Source organism: Trichosurus vulpecula, chromosome 2 (genome assembly GCF_011100635.1).
Source record: "Trichosurus vulpecula isolate mTriVul1 chromosome 2, mTriVul1.pri, whole genome shotgun sequence".
Classification (NCBI taxonomy): Eukaryota; Metazoa; Chordata; class Mammalia; order Diprotodontia; family Phalangeridae; genus Trichosurus; species Trichosurus vulpecula.
In genome coordinates this window covers 27,794,483-27,812,100 of record NC_050574.1, presented here as the reverse complement: position 1 = coordinate 27,812,100, position 17,618 = coordinate 27,794,483, and the positions used below count along the sequence as shown (strand labels likewise).

Here is a 17,618-nt window from a genome sequence, read left to right as displayed (position 1 = left end):
CAAAACTGGAGGACAGCAAACATTGTTCTGATTTTCAAAACAGGGATGATAAAAGAATCTCCAAACGATAGGCAAGTGAGCTTGTCTTTGATTCCTGAGTAAATTATGGAAAGGCTCATTAAAGAGATGGTTGGGAGACATCTAGCGATGAAGGCAGTGATGACAAAGAGTGAGCAGTGCTTCATCCAGAACAGGTCACATGATTCTCACCTCATTTCCTCTTCAGACCATTATTAACTAGTAGCTTGAGTTTACCTGGATTTTAGCAAGGTTCCTGATAAAGTGTCTCATACTCTTCTTGTGGCAAAGATGGAGAGATGGGGACGAGGTGTTGACATGACTGGATGGATTTAAGGCTCACTGCTGCCCCTGGGGAAGGAGGTCTCCAGAGGAGTGCCTCACAGCTTGGTGCTGATTTGGGCTCTTCCACATCTGTCAATGACTTGGACAAAGGCAGACATGGCATGCTCAGCCAAGAGGCAAAAGCCACGGAGCTGGAAGGGATGCCTAACACACTGGATGACTGAGTCAGGATCCAGAAAGATCTTGGAAGGCTAGAGCACTGGAATGGCAAGCAAAGTGGGACTTTGTGTTTTGCAGTTTTTTCTTTCGGAGTTCTAGTTCTTCTCAGCACTAAGGTAATCAGGTGCCTTTGATTAAGACTTGCCTTTGTTTGAATCAAGAGTCTTTGATGACCTGCTTAAGTCACAAGAAAGCCTAAGTCACATGAGTTTGGGTCACATGGTTGTGATGCCCTCTGTGGGCTGACCCTGAAGAAGTGTATATATACTCTGAGGTAAATATTTTGCTTTGGGGCTCACTCATTGGGAGAGTGTTCCTGTGATTTCACCAGATGAGACTCTGGGTAGCCGTTAAGGAGCCTCCCCAACTTTGAAAACCAGATGTTGATGCTTTTCTCTCTGCAAACTATGTATGTATTGCTATGGACAGACAGAAGCCCTGTCTGCTCATTTGTGTTATTTGCTCTGTTCATATAATTTCTGCTTGTAATGTCTGTTTGTGTTTTCTCTGAAGTTCAGGGTGGTGACTTTTTCCCCTGAACTAAGTGCATGATATAGGTATGTTTAATTAAAGTGAGATTGTAAAACCCTTAAAGTTGCTTTCTTTAGAAAAGCAGATCAAAGAACTTGTGCTAGCAGCCCTCCTGTGTGCTGGTGGTTTTTGGTCTTACACCTCCACAGCAGCTGCTAACAGCATTGTTGATATAAGCACCAATCAAATTCAAATGAGAAGAAATTCAATAGATATAAATGCAAAGGATTACGTCTGCATTAAAGAGAATCAGCTTCCCAAGACCTGGCCTGGACAGGCAGAGCCTGAGAGCAGTTGGTTTGAAAGGGATCATCAGGGTGTTTGAGTGGACTGTAGACTGAAAATGGGCACGGGGTGTGAAGTTACAGAGAGGTACAACTTCCAGGAAGAAGGAGGTGATAATTAGTTTGTCCTCTGCCCAGGCCAGACTGCATCTCAGATATTGTATTCAGTTCTGGGCACACTGTTTAAGGAGGACACTGAGAAGTTTGAGACCATCATTGGTGGAAGGTAACCAGATTGGTAAAGTGCCTGACCCTTGGAAGTCATGTAAGTATCAACTGGAGGAACCAGGAGTGAATTTGAGAGCGTGTGACACACATGTTCAAAGACAGAAAGGGCTGTCATGTGGAAGAAGGATTCAGTGTTTCGTCTGGTCTTGGATGTCAGAACGAGGGACCATGGCTAAACATTACAAAAAAGCAAACTTAGGCTTGATGTTACAAACTTCCTAGAAATTGGAGCTATTCCAGAAGAGAAAGGGCTGCCCTGGGACAAAGTATGTTCCCTCTCCCTGGAAGACTTTAAGCAAAGGCTGGATGGCAGCCATTGTTGGGGACCATAGTGAGGATTCCTTTCGGATATGGGTTGGACTTTATGATTTCTGTGGTCCTTCCCAAATTTAAAATTCCAAGATTTTGTGATCACCACAAGGCTCATCTTCACTGAATCTTTGAGACTGGAGAAAACCACTAAGGGGAGGGGCCAGGATGGGGAAGTGGGGAGTTTCCTTCTTCAGAGTATTTGTGACTTGTACTTGTGGATAAATGGCCTTGGGGAAGTTGCTTGTTGCTAGCAGAGCCCTAAATCACAGGCAGAAAAGTAGGCCAGGGAGGAAGGGGTGGCGAATCCTAGGGAGTAGCAATAATGAAATAGTCTGGATGTCTCTGGGTTGTATGACTGTATATCTTTAACTTCTCAGCAGCACCTGATAAATTCAATTATCTAGACGGAAGAACAATCTAAAGTATATGGTCATCTTTGAAAGGGTAATGCAATATGTTTCTTTTTTAATTCCTGACCTTAATCTGTAAATATATTTATGACAATCCAATTACTGGCTTATTGAGAACTGAGGAGACTATAGGGCACACAAAACCAGGATTCTAATGAAATGATTCATATTTCTGTAATAGTTTAAGCTCCCTGGGAAAATGGTTATACAAAGTCATCTTCCAAAAGGGGCAATATTCTTACCCAACATATGATCCATCTAATCCTGAATCCTCTGAACTCTGTCCAAGATAATGGTCAATCAACTTCTCTCTGGAGCTCTTTGGAGACAAGAATATTTCTTTTTTTAATATCATAGAAGATTACATACTAAAAATAGAGAAACTATGTTTTCAAGGCAGCATCACTTAATACCCTGAGAATTCAAAATGGCTCACTGTCCCTTGTTTACTGGAGAAAGAGCCAGAAATGCCAGACAAAAGAAAAGTTTCATTATTATATAGGAGTTAAAACCGGCCACCTTATAGTAAATTTTGTTAGTTTCTTTGCATGACAGTTTGATTACACTTTTTCTTTCCAAGAAACACTTTCATTTAGAAATAATTTTTTTTCTTTTGGAATTTTACTTCCCAAACTTACAATATTGCTTTCATCACTGCAGTCTGCAGGGTCCCCGATGATATTAACTGCCACTAAAGCAACCTAAAATAAATTCAAAACAACAGAAATTAAACACAGAGGGTATGAGGCATTTTGGTGCCTTCAAAACAAACTATAATTTGTACTATTACTTTTCTCTAAACTTCTCACAAGTGAACACTAAAAAGCTGAATTTAAAAGAATAACTTCTTCATCTACCAAAAGCTAGAATGCTTAATATATAAAATGACTGCTCATGCTGTAGGTTGGACATAAATAATACCATACTATTACAAATAAATTTAATGCACTTTCAAAATTTCAATTTGGTGGGGGGAGGAAGGAAAAAATGCACAACAGAGAACAAAAGAAAACTTAAAAAGAAGCAAAGAAAAGCTGGACAACTCTGAACACAATGTACAGTATTTATTATATAGGCTTTCTTGAAATGGAATTTTATTGTTGTATAATTTGAATCCTCTCTTATGTTCTGCTATGGACGTGGCAATGCTTTTTTTCTTTTCTTATTTTCTATTTAGGTTTTAGTATTTAAGTTTATAATGTGTCTTTTCCCTTTCTTATTGTGTATTTAAGTTTAAAATAAATTAATAAAAAAAGCTTCAATTTCACTTAGGAAAAGAAAAACTGAAACACAAAATTACAAAAACCTTGGTCTCCATAGTAGCCAGGCCCTAAGTTGGGCCATTACGATTCTTTCTACCTTGTCTTTAACCCTAATAATACATCATTCATGTTCTAAAAAATCTTAAGTTGCCATCAGTCACAGATTTCAATATTTTAAGGATTTGTGGCTGCATTGGTATGGATCATTTCTCTGCTCCGACTATGCCTCTGGGTTTAAGAAATGGTTGCTGTAGCTGAAAAGCTCCTCACTTGGTGGCCTGCTCACAAGTGAGAAGCTGCTATTAATTTTGCTAAGCTGGGTCTCAGATGACATACATCCCACTCTTGGGCCCTGACTCAAAGTATTTTCAGCTTGGGAAGCCCTGTCAGGGCCCTGCACTTTGTGAGCACTCTCTGAGAATGTAGGGTCACCTCCAGACCACATCAATATTACAGGCATTTTATGGAGAAAAGTAATAGAAATGAAAAGCCTAGAGTTTTACTAATTATTTGGAAATGTGTGGATGAAACTTGCTGAAACGATGTTTAATTAGAATATGGGAAATTTTAAAACAGCTATGAAAATAGTTAACCACCTAACCTAAGTATTCAAGTAAGGTCTCTAAGCCAGAGGGAACCACTCAAGGGAATCACAAACAGCCCTGATTTCCCAGGAGATCATTCTTGATGCTTTGGAAGTGACAAAACCCGATGCTTTTAGTTTATTGCCATAGACTTTGGTTAGGAAAATAAAACAAGCAAACCATATTTTACAATTCTGGCTCAATTTTGTCATTCTATACATTGTCAAAAAGCTTATCTATGTGTTTGAAAGCCTGTGTGTCACTTGTGACAAAGAGGGGTATGGGTATGTTTGGCAAACTTTGCAACCATTTACTCACACAAGGTTGCATTAAAATCCATTTCCATTATCACTCTGCAAGAGAGGAAACTGTTAAGAATGAGAAGTCAGGGGTACTAATGGGATTCTAGAACAATCTATCATTTACAAATAACGCTTTCAATTTTTGATCAGAACAATCATTTCATAGAAGTTTGGTGAAGTTTAAATTCAGCTTGAGATTCTTTTATGAAAGATGCTATGTTTAAGGAAAATTCAGAAGAGTTTACTTTGAAAATGAAATCATGTCCTTCATATCCCAAAAAGAAGAATCTCAAACTACTAATAACCATATGAAAGAATGTTCCAATTCACCAATTATAAGAGAAATGCAAATCTAAACAACCCTAAGATTTTATTTCATAACTAGAAAATTGGCAAAGATGACAAAAGTTGGGAATAGTTGATGTAGGAGGAGCTAGGGGAAGGGAGGCACACTGGTGGCCCATGGCCAACAGAGCTGTGAATCAGTATAACTACTTTGGAGAATGATCTGGAATTATGCCATCAAAGTGACCCAAAATGTGAATATCCATTGACTCAGAGATCCCATTACTAGGCATAAGCCCCCCAACCCCAGGAGTCATTGACAAGGAGAAAGGCTACACACACACACCAAAATATTTATAGTGACACTGACTGTCTGTGGTAGCTAAGAACTGTAAACAAAGTTGAACTTACTGCTAAACAAACTGATAGAGGAACGTAATGGAATATTACTGTGCTATGAGAAATGATGAGTACAGAGAATCGTGAATCACTGCATTACTTCACACACAGTGAGATGAGCAGAGCCAAGAAAACAATAAACAAAGACAACAACAATGTAAAAGGAAAAAACCACCACCACAAAACAATTAAAAGTGAACGTAGCAAAATTACAAGGACCGAGTGCGGCCCCAAAGAAGAGACATGTCTTTGCAGAGGCAGGAGGGCCATGGTTGGGTAACACTGCACGTTTTCTGACTTTTGTGATGTATGAATCAGTTTTCTTGATTATTTTAAAAATGTGACTGTTATACGGAAAGGCTCTTTGGGGACAGCAGGAGGAAGGATACTTGAGAGAAATTTTGATGATGTAAAAGCAAAGGATATAAAATAATTTATTTTTAAAAAAGAAAATGAAATCACAATGTAGTATTCTGACTATACTAGACAAAAAATTTTAAAAGGGTATTAAAGCTAGGGAGGAAGATTGATTAATCTTACCTGGCTATACAAGTTGTACCTATTCACATGGTTTTTATGAAAAATCAACTTGAGGAACTGTCCTACGGCATCCACATAAACTGATTTTAGTTCTCGAGCTTTACATCCTGTCTTTTCATTGTCACAGAGAGACACGTAACTGCAAAGACCAAACAAAATTAAAGAATTTTATTTCTGTAAGTATGTGCAATTAAGTAAATTGTTCCTTTGTTCCCATAGGATATTCAGGTTAAAAACCAAACTAAACATCCAATGCACTGAAAACTGGGGAAAAAAAGAATCACCACATAATGAGTAACTGAGCAATAGACTTCTTAGTTTGATAAAGTTCTATATCTAAAAAGCCGAATAAGAACTAGTAATAAGTTAGCACAGTAATGTGGTTTAAATATTTTAACAGCGCATGTGAAAAAACTAACGATGCTATGTCAATATGATCCTAGTTGGCAGTTTACACCGAGAGTCAATCTATATTTTATGTAGCACCAGGAACACACTCTTGAGTGATAACTCAGCTTTTAGGAATTATGTTCTTTCTGCATACACAGCTATTGCCTATTCATGAATAGGGAATGAACTATCAGACTAAACCAAACTATATTTCCATGATTGTTAAAAACACACAAAACAGATACTGAAGCTGTATGTCTAAGAAATAATGCAAATTTTGACCTAGGGAGAAATTCAGATCATGAGACTAACTAAAGTTAAGAATTAACTTTGTACTTTCATTCTCACCCAAGCCTTCGAAAGCGCTCTGCTTGATATGGTGCAAAGTATTCAGGCAAACTGTCGCTAATGTAGAACTCGATTTTACTGGAAATCATATACTGGTGAGCAAGTAACTGAAGCTTTCGAACTCGGCATCTCTCCACCATCTGAAGGACAATTTCTTGGGGAAACTGGCAAAATCTGAAAGAGAATGTTTCTTCTTTGAACTATTGCTGCAAATTAAGTTTGTATTTATAGACCTGACTTCTAGATGCCACTTAACCTGAGAATTTTCAGTGAAACATTCTGAAATCCCTAACTTCCTAACTAAGCAAAGTATGTTGGGATCAAAAGATTCCATCCAGGAAAGAATGCCTTCTAAAGGATGCCATGAAGATTGGTTTTGTAGGAACTGAGTATGGTTAGCCCAGAGTAAAAGAGACCAAGCTAGGGCATGATCACTCTTTTCAAGAATTTGAAAGGCTGTTTCCATGGAAGAGGTTAGAGTTGTTCTCGGTCTGAGGGCCAAACTAGGAGCAACATGGAAAAGCCACAAAAAGACAGCAGAATGGGCTTCTACCCCTTGAGATAGCTGTCTTGAACTTGCAGAGTTAACTCTGCCCCAATCTGGGGAGACTTCATTGAAGAATTTCCTCTGCCTTCCTGGGACACATTTGACCTCAGGGAATTTGCTTGTGTTGAAGTCAGGGGGCCACTGGGACACGCTCAGCTGAGATTCAGTGGTAAACAAGCAGTATGCATTTTATGTAGGTAAATATTCTACAGTCAAGGCTAGTCTAGGTATTGCCCACCTTAAGAAAGCATCCTATCAACTTATAAAACATAAGCAGAGAGATCTCTGGTATTATCAGAATTTGTTTATTAGTTTCAGTCATGACCGACTCTTTGTGACCCCATTTGGGGTTTTCTTGGCAGAGATGTTAGAGTGGCTTGCCATTTCTGATTCCAGCTCATTCTATAGATGAGGAAACTGAGGCAAATAGAGTGAAGTGACTTGCCCAGGGTCGCACAACTAGTAAGTGGCTGAGGCTGGATTTGAACTCGGGAAGAGATGTCTTCTTGACTCCAGGCCCAGCACTCTATCCACTGTGCTCTATTATCAGGATGAGTCCTTTCTACAATAGCGGCCTCTTATATATATTTAAGTGGCTTTCAAAACCCCAAACAAGTCCTTAGCTGAAAGCTGAAGTGTTGGCTTTTCAGTTGGCTCTTGTCAACATTAGGCCAAAGTAGCTGATAAGGTTTGACTCAGCAAGCATTTATCACATGCCAATTGAGCAACAAGTACAGTGAAGGCCCCAGGAATGCAAATATAGAGACAAGAGACCCTTTAATGCAGGCAACGATGGAATACAAAGAACTTATGAGCCAAGAGCGAGAGGGTCGGGTAAAGCACAATACTAACACTTACCTGGCTCTGGGAAGTCACCTGGCTGGGGTCTCTGTTCACTGATGAAAAACAGAGCCCACTCTCCCCTGCCCCCAGTCCCTTAGGAGATGGTCTTCCTATGGTGCTGTGGCAGTGACATTGATCACTAACCGGCTGCCTTTCTGTCTTCAGCTAGGCTGCCTTCCACATAATCTGTTTCACCTGACTAGCTCTTGACTGGGGCTTGGTGGGAGCAAAGAGAGCATGGGCCCCAGTGACAGAGTCTTTAAGAGCCCATGGTCATCTTGGAACCAACATAAAATGCCAGAGAAAGGTGTTAGTGAGTGACAAAAAAAGATTCCATTTAAAACAAGTCAACTTGTACTCAACTTTTTAATGTGACATACGCTTGTATGAATCATTTTAACATGTCAAATGCAGGAATTTCCATTTAAATTTGAGAAACAAATCTCCTTCCTCTGATGGTAACAAAACTGGTCAGATACACCCAAGAACACAGAAGAGGCCAACTTTACAAACAGTACAACGAGGCATTGTAAGTCATGGAAAAAAGACCACTCTCTTGAAGAAAAAGTAACCCAGAAACAGGACTTAAGATTTCAGAAAGAGACTGAAGTCAGAGGTTTGTTGTTGGATAAGGAACGCTTAGATAGGTTTCTAGACCAGCTGAAACACATCTACTGCTAGGTGGGGTGTTATTTAAAGGCAGTCAGCTTACTATAAATTAAACTGTAGTGGAGGTGGGTCTTATGACCACTTCACAGCCTCTTGATCATCTGATTTACAATGAAATTAGGGGCCTGGAATTCAGGACAACACACACTGTCCCTAAGTAACAGAAGGTTGTTACTTCACCCTCCATTTCCCTTTCATTGATAATACCTTGGTGATCTCCATCCGTTAACTGTTGGTGCATGGACCATTAATTCTTTTGCACTGAAACCATCTTCGTGCCCAGATGAACTGACGACTACAAACCCAATCTTGTGTGGCATTCTGTACAGTTGGGCTGTTCATAAAAATAAACAAGATTTATTTTAAGTAAAAGACCCCACAGAAATATTAGAATTATGACACTATTTGTTACTAATTCCTATCATGACTTAATTTACACACAAGGTAATTGAGCCTAATTTCAGTAAAACAAAATCAAAATAATTCTCATGAATTCCTTTGAAATGGTTTCTAAACGTTATCTTTTCATCACCCTATTTCTATAGACAGCTTTAACTTTATTATACAAGGTAGGGTTAAGTTTTGCTCTATCTTTCCTAAAGCTAAAAAGGTTACATGGGCTATCTAAGGAGAAAAGATAATTTAACCAATGGGACAATTATTTACTAAAGGAAAAAGTGAGAGGAGAGAAGAAAAAAGGAGGAAAGCAGTGATTAATCAGAATTCTAGCCTAAAAATTTGTTGAACTTAATTTCATTGAACAATAATTTTTCAATTTTCAGGTCAATATATTTGGAGGGCAAAGAAGCATTCATGAGTAAAATCTCATCACAAGCAGGCAGTGAATCAAAATCTAGATTCTTCCTATTAAACCCGAATATATATAAAATTACCTGGTGATTTTCTGTTAATTCTAACATAAAGATAAGATCATTGGAAACAGCATGGTATGATACATAGAGTGCTAGACTTAGAGACAGAAGACCTGCCTTCAAATGTAGCCTCTAAAACGCTTTTTAGTTTTGTGTTTTGCCCATGGGCATTTAACACCCAAGCTTCCTCATCTGTAAAATGGGAATATCTGTAGTACCTTCAGAGAATTGTTGTGGGGCTCAAACAAAGTCACGTAAGTCAAGGACTGTTCAAACATTAACAAGCTGTGTAAGCGGCAGTTATGGTTGTTCTTGCTGTTAGTTATGTGACCTTCCATTGGCCAAGCCTCGGTTTCTTCACCTGTAAAATGGCATTATCACTGTCTGTTCTACATGACAGGTTGTTGTAAGGCTCCAATAATAATGTATCTTCAAGTGCTTTACAGACTAGAAGCACTGTACGAGAGTCCAAGGTAATGATCTGGCGCTGGGGATATTTACTGGACTGCATGAATACTAGTAAATTAAAACCACACTGCTTACCACTATTAAAGCTCTGGTTGGGGTTATCTTTATTGCCACGGATGCTAATGATGCTGCTATGATGCTCCACAAAATTCAATCTTGCTAGTGTGAGGCCTCCTGCTACCAACCTAGATCCCGACCTCTCTACCTTCACAGCCACTGTGAAACAAGACCATCTCCTGGCGGCTGGCCCCTCTTCAGATCGGCCTCTGACCAAGAGGGGGCTACGCCCACAATCAAAGCCTTTCCAGCCTGCTCGGACCTGCCAGAGTTACTTCTCCACTGGCACAGCCTTCAGAATTCAAAGTCAGCACTGTGCTGGGGCAATTAATGTAGCACGACTGTAGAGTATTCATTTTTTTCTTTTACTTTTTTCTTTATTTTTAGTTTCAAATACTCTCCTCCACCCTCCTCCCCTACCCATAGAGAAGAAATAGGATACCCTTTATACACATGAAGCATGCATGCAAAACATGTTTCCACATTAGCCTCGAGTACATAATTTCGGTAGAGGATAATAACAACGATGATAAGAATGTTAATGATAATGCTATATAAAATTTACTACAGGATGTCATAAAAAAAATCATGGTGAGTATGTCCTGCTAAGCCACAACAGTGAAAGCGGGCATCAAGGAAATCAGCAAAGGCCTGCTTTTAGAAAATGCTCAGTACCAGAGAATGAGGAAGGGCATCACTGAAAAATTTTATTAGCAACGACTAAAGATTTGTAGTCACCCATTCAAACAAGACGTCAGCATTTCTGCATCCAAATTCCCTCCAGGTGCCTCTTCACCTTCTGGAAGTGAACCAACGCTCTGAGAAGCTATGGCATCAAAATGTAAGCTTTAATAGGCAGTCTCACCACGAGGGCAGACCAGGTGGTGTGTCTGTCCTCTAAAGACCAGCTGGGTGCAGACCATGTGATGACTTTTTTCCCCCCAACTACAGAATCTAATTGTCTACTAAGGGTGTGTGTGTGCATATGTGCATGTGGTATGTGTCTGAGTGGAATATGTGAGACTGTGTGGTGTGTGCATGTATAGTATGTGTACACATGTGTGGTATGTTTGTGTGAGGTGTATATGTGAACATGTATAGCCATGTATTGTGTGTGTGTGTGGGTGTGTGTATATATATATATGTGTGTGTGTGTGGGGGGGGGTATATATTTGTGTGAGTGTGTTTGTGGTGGGGTAGGGGATGTGGACTTTGGGAACTGATGGAGCAGACATACTGCTGAAACTGGGTTTTTCAAAATTATTTGAGTTTTGAAGAAGTGGAAAAACCCATCAAAATAGAAATCCCACATTGATAGGATATGCTGTGGTTGCTAAAGTGCTTTACCTACCATTTCTAACTTGACCCTCTGAAGTGAGGAAAAGAAGGGTCTATTCCTATTTTATGAATGAAGAAAGTGCAGCTTAGAGAGGCTAAGAAACCCATCAACGGTTCCACAGTATGTGGTCAGCTGTGGAGTCCAGACTTGTTCCTAGATCTTCAGACTCCAAAGCCAATTTTTTTTCCACTTCTCCATTTACGCTTTTTTAGAACCTTTTGAGCAACACTGTTATTACGACTAAGGATCTGGAAGCATCCCCTTCTCATCCTGGCACATGTAACAATGTCTGCATCATATACCCCAAAGCCCTCTTTTTGTGAGTCCCTCAAGGACTGCAGGGATTGCTTGGGCAGTAATTATATCCACAACTAGAACAAGTAAAGCTGCTTTTACAGGCCAGAAAAAAAATACCATCAACACTCAGTAAGATTCCATGTTTTGCTAAATAGTTATGAGAATGGACTTCTGGCTCACAGGACCTGCTGAGTCCCACGCAACCACTTGTATGCTTGTTATACTACTCAGCAATATTCCTAAGTACCAAGTGTCAGAGGCTCCCTGGGCATTTCTATTAGGCCCTTGCAGCAGGAATAGTACCCAACGGTAATAGACAAACACAGTTTTCCTTTATGTCAAATCTACTTTATGCACCTGGTTTTATCTGTATGGCTAGAGATGACCTAGACAATCCAATTCAGCAACATATAACGAGACACAAGAAAAACAAAACCTATTTCCCCATTTTCTTTTGGAGAAAATTTAAATTTTGTACAAGGAAACATCAACACTTTAGTATCAAGCAATTTTATGGACTCAAAGAGATTGAAAAATCTATACCCCAAATCTCCAAAGGCTCCATAACCTAACAAAGGTGAGTTAAGAGAGCTGTTCTCTAAAAAAATGAAAGGGCCAGAGCTGAAAACAGAATCTGTGACAACTTACATGCAATTCTAATTTAGTACAACAAGGTGCGTGTTTGCCCAGAAGAAATTCAAGGATGCATGAAAAGGAAAAGAAAATCGATTCCACATACGATGAATGAATTTAGAAGCGTTGCCGCTCACAGAGACGCTGGATTTGAGCACCTCCCGCTCTGTGGGTGCAAGCTTAACATTTTCACTTTCAGATCACCCTGGGAATTGTTCTAGTCTCTCTTGAGTACTTTTGATGCCACTGGGAGGGTCAAACGAGAAGCTGTCAAGCCTGTCAGGAGGGGTTCCTGGTGGGAAGGCTCTTCTGCCAAAGCAGGTATGAGCCCTTCAGAGGATGATAGCCCTAAGCACCCCCATACACTTTTCAGGCTTGGGACACATCTTGTTACTTGTTACTCACTTCGAGAAGGCACCCTCGGCCCAGGTGGGTGATAATCCTTCTACTGACACAGATGGCAACACCTGCATGCCTTGGACATAGGTTCTTAACCTGGGGGCTGTGACAGTTTTTAGAAATAGTTTGGTAACTGTATTTTGAGAGAATTGGTTTCCTTTGTAATCCTATGCATTTTTGGTAGTTAAAAACATGATTCAGAGGAGTCCAAAGACTTCCCCAGATTGGTGAAAAGGCACAAAAACGGTTAAGAAGTCCTGCCTTGGGAGATGGTTTCCTGAGCTTCGGTGACCAAAGGAGATAAGCCATCCCTTCGTAGCCAACCCCCGATGAGTCTCTGTGCCAAGCTAGGTTAGTTCTAGGACAAGAAACACACTGTTCACTGAGGGCTCCTCCTTGAAGGCTCTCCAGATTGAGAACCGCCAGAGCTTGGGTTTTGAGAATGCCATGAGACATTCAGAGGGGCAGACATCGGAGGAGCACACAGCACCAAGGATCTAGGACAATACTCAGCAAACCTGCCATCCTCCAAAGACAAGAGTGCACGTATTCACTAGCCCGAGATGGGAGGGAGATACTCTCCAGTTCTCTCTTAAATTCTCCTTCTCCGAAGAGTGGGAATGCCAGGAAATCCTGAGCCCTACCCTGAGCAGAATGAGGAGGGAAAGTCCAAGCCCTCTACCGCCCATGCCAATAACCATTTAGGTTTTACCAAGCACTTACTTCATAACTACCCTGTGGAGCCCATACAGGTATAAAAGTGCACATTTTACAGCTCAAGAAATGAAGGCTCTGACAGGTTGCTCCTTAGGATCAAAAACTTAGAACTAGAAGGGGCCTTAGAGAAAGGACATCAATTCTAACACCTTTATTTTACGGATAAAGAAACTGAGGCACAGTTAATTACTTGCCCAGGGTCAGACAATCAAGTGTCTGAGGCAAGATTGAACCCAGGGCCCTACCCAATCAATACACCAGCACAGCTAACAAGTATCTGGGGCAGGAAGCATCTCCTGACTCTGCATCTGGTGCATTTCCCCTTTACCTACATTGCCTCCCAGTCACCCTTGGCTCCTTGGTAAGAAAGCTTAATGCAATGTCACAAATGTAACAGCCCACATTTGTAAACACTTAGGGGCATACAGAGTATGAGGAAGATTGCACAAGCATTTTAAATCCCATTCTATAGATAAAGAAACTAAACTTTCAAGAGAGGAAGCCTTCCTAAACAGTCACATAGTACCCTGTGAGTGAGTTAAGTGGCAGAGATTTGGGCCTGGAATTCAGATCTCCTAATTTCAAAACTTATATTCCTCTCCTACTTCGATGAAGTATCTGGACCTCATTTCTTGTAGTTCAGTTATGTCTGACTTTCAGTGACCCCATCTGGGATTTTCTTGGCAAAGATCCTGGAGTGATCTGCCAAATTCCTTCACCAGATAAGGAAACTGAGGGAAGCAGGGTGAAGTGACTTGCCCAGGGTCACACAGCTAGTTAAGTATCTGAGGCCACATTTGAATTCATGAAGATAACTTCCTGATTCCAAGCTCAGGGATCTGGCACTATGGCGCCACCGAGCTGCACTATTTGTACTTCATTGATGAATTCTATTTATCAGCCCCTCAAAGTTGCACAAAATCTGAGGGACCTGGGGCATGTCCTTTCCATGACTAGACCTGAGTTCCTTCTCAGGTAATCTGAAGTTGGAGGAGATGGCTTCAGAGATTCCTTCTAGCTCCAGACCATGGTTTAGAAAATCACATATGAGTCACAGGCAGAAGGATATCAGGGACTCTGAAGGCATTCTTAAGAGCAATCTTTTCATTGTGCAGCTAAGGAAAAGGAGTTTCTAGAAGGGAAGTGACCTGGTCAAGGTCACATTGTGACCTGGAAGTAGAATATGGACTCATCCTCTGGCTTCTACCTTACACTCTCTTTTGCTTTCCCACAAGACTCAAATGACAGGGATGAAATAGAAGCAGAGGATTTTGGTGCTGGGGGGATCTTGGAGACGAGCTGGTTCAGCTCTTTCATTTTACCCATGAGGGAACAGGTCCAGAGACAGCTCTACCACTAACTGGCAGCAGAAATGCTCTCGGGATGCAGGGCTCCTGACTCTGGGGAGAGGAGTCTTTCCATTTCCTCCAAAATGCCACTGGGAATTGGTACTGAAGACTCACTGTTAGAGCTGGAAGGGCCCTTAAAGACCAAGTTCATACCACTGGTTTTGGATGGAGAAACTGGCCCAGGGTGAGGGAAGGCTTTATTCAAGGTCCCACTACTAGCCACCAGGAGAGCAGGGATGGACCCTGGGTCTCCGCAGCCTGCTAGAAATGAATTAGCCTGGAATTTAGTCTCAAAAGGATCTATGCTCAAATCTCAGCCAGGTTAATTTTCCTAATTTGTTAAATGAGAGGGTTGGCCTAGATCACAGATTTAGACTTGGAAAGGACTCACGAGTCCAACCCTCTTATCTGACAGATGAGGACACCTGAGGCCGAGGGAGGTGATGGGATCTGCCCAAAGCCAGGTCCTCTGACTCCAAAGCCAGCACACTTTTCCTTCGATCACCCTGATATCACTCAGGTTCCTTCTAGCTCTAAATTCTTTGAAGAGTGGAAAGGGTCCTGAACTAAACATGAATTAGAAGTAGCTTTGAGTCCTGGCCCAAAGGCACCTGGTGGCACAGTGGATAGAGTGCTGGACCTGGGGGCAGGATCCTGAGTTCAAATTCAGCCTCTGACACTTACTGGCTGTGTGACTCTGGGCAAGTTATTTAATCTCTGGTTGCCTCAGTTTCCTCAACTGCAAAATGAGAATAACAGCACAGACTTCCCAGGGTTGTTGCCAGGATCAAATGAGATAGGAATGGCAAAGTGCTCAGCACATAGTAGCCTGGCACATAGTAGCCACTTATTTAATAAGTGCTTGGTCCAAGTGTGACCTATATCTGACTGCTTACCATGTCAGGGAAGGGGAGAGGGAGAGGAGGGGACAGGGGAGAGGAGAGGGAGAGAGGAGGGGACAGGGAAGGGGAGAGGGGAGAGACAGGGAGAGGGGACAGGGAAGGGGAGAAGGGAGAGAGAGGGAGAGGGGACAGGAAGGGGAGAGAGAGGGAAAGGAGGGGACAGGGAAGGGGAGAGGGGAGAGGAGGGGACAGGTGGGGGAAGAAAGGGTGAGAGGGAGGGAGGGAGGGAGAGGGAATTCAAAACTTTGAAACATTTTTAAAAGAATTTTAACATGTAGTTGGGGAGAAAATTTATCTACATCTATGTATTTTTTAAAAGATAATCAATGCTTGTTCCCTTTCCCCTTCCCTTGGCTCTGCCACTAAGTTGTACAGTAATCTTTGCCTAGACAACTCCTCAATGGGCCTGTTTTCCTATCTGTAAGATGAGATGGCTGAATCACACAGAGGACCCTGGGTCCAAACTCCCCGTCTGTCACCTTACAATAGTTCCTTTTCTCTCCCTGGGCCTCAGTTTTCCTATCTGCAAAAGGAGAAATAGGAATCACTCCTGCAATGACCTCAGTCCATCTTCCTGACCTACCACTAACCTCCTTGTCTCCCCTCTACAGATCTCATTTTTCTCCTCTGTAAAAGACTTAGGTAAAAGTAGATAATCTATAATTCTATATGACTTCCAGGATACGGCATTTATCTCACTCTGTTACTTATACTGCTTTAATCATTGACTGCTTAACTGTGTATGAGTTGGGGGGAGGTTGGGGTGGATACACACAGGCATGGGGTGGGGCCACCTCTATCTCTGATAATCTCTGGTCTAAGTTGCTGCCAGGCTAAGGCCTTCTCCTTCACCACATCATTCCTATTGCTTAACTCCAGCCACATTCCAGTGTTCAGGCTGGATCAGGGATGGAAGGTGAGTCCCTTCCAACTCAGACCATCTCTGATCCTTGATGACTCTAATCTAGGTCTCATTCCATCAGTCCGCTAGACACTAAACACCACTGTCAGGTCCTCAGGGAAGGAAGGGCTAGGACTGAGGGTTCGGTGTAGGAGGAAGATAAAGCAAGCAGTACTGTGATGGGATTAGAAATGGTCCCTGACATCCCTTCCAGATCTGACAAGCCTATGATCCCACATAACTCCCAGGTCAGGGCTCATTCCACCAGCCCACTACACACTGATTAACTATGGCCACGTCCCCATCAGGGGACTGATTAACTAAGGCCTGTTCCCTAGTAGAGGTGGGGGTTGGGCAGGCATGACTGGGGTGGGGCTCCCATGGTCTTTAAGGTCTGTTCCAGATCGGACGAACTAGGATCCTGAATGCCTCCCAGGTCAGGGCTCCACCCTTCCCACCCCCCCCCCCCCATCCGGGCAATGGAAAGGGATTGGGACTGGGCAGGCAGGGGTAGAACGGGGCTCGACATGGTCTTGGGGGTCTCCATCAGCTTTGATAACCCATAATTCTCATCTCTTCCCCTTACAAGCAGGTAAAGGGCTGGGGGAGAGCAGGCAGGGCTGGAATGGGGCTTGAGATGGTCCTGGGGGTCCTCACCAGGTAACCCATACCTCTCATCTCCCCCTCTCCCCAACCCATCCCCCCAGGCAGGTCCCCCAGCAGGTAATGGGGGGAGGGGGAGGGGCAGGCAGGGCGAGAATGGGGCCCGAGATGGTCTTGGGGGTCCCTATCAGCTCTGATAACCCATGACTCCCATCTCTCTCCTCCCCCAGCCGGCCTGCCCCCTCCGCTGGGGATGGGGTGAGGGAGGGGGAAGGGGCAGGGGGGAGGGGCGGGGTCTCCTCGGGTCCGGCCGGGGCGGCTGAAGGGAGGGAGGCCCGACGTGGGGAGGGGGTCTTTTAACGTCTCTTCCCCCGACCACCTACTCAGCAGCAGCAGCCGCGGCCGCCGCTCCAGTCCGCCGAGCGCAGGCGCAGGCCCCGCCGCCTCCTCCTCCGCCGCCCCCGGTGGCCCGGCACCGGTACCTTGGAGCGGCAGCCGCCGCCACCTCCGCCCATCGCCTGGACCAGCGCCGCGGCTCTCATGACAACCGAGCCCCGGCCTGGCGGGCGGGGGCCCCGATGCGCACGCGCCTGAGTACGCTCCTCCCTCGCCTTCCTCCCCTCCC

The 17,618-nt window shown here is 42.9% G+C and overlaps 1 protein-coding gene across 3 annotated transcripts in view; it reads right to left on the bottom strand.

Moving 5' to 3' along the window:
- CEP104 (centrosomal protein 104) overlaps nt 1–17,618 on the bottom strand; it is a 44,560-nt gene that overhangs the window by 26,365 nt on the left and 577 nt on the right. The window contains exons 1-6 of one of the 3 annotated variants that reach the window (XM_036742649.1): nt 17,377–17,585; nt 8,664–8,790; nt 6,398–6,571; nt 5,660–5,798; nt 2,926–2,988; nt 2,530–2,606 (exon numbers count right to left, since the gene is read on the bottom strand). In XM_036742649.1, coding sequence (XP_036598544.1) covers nt 2,530–2,606; nt 2,926–2,988; nt 5,660–5,798; nt 6,398–6,571; nt 8,664–8,776 — 566 coding nt within the window. In that variant the 5' untranslated portion in view covers nt 8,777–8,790; nt 17,377–17,585. Of the gene's footprint in view, nt 1–2,529; nt 2,607–2,925; nt 2,989–5,659; nt 5,799–6,397; nt 6,572–8,663; nt 8,791–9,546; nt 9,684–17,376; nt 17,586–17,618 lie in introns of those variants that run through there. The other 2 variants (XM_036742652.1, XM_036742651.1) reach the window with 2 other exon arrangements.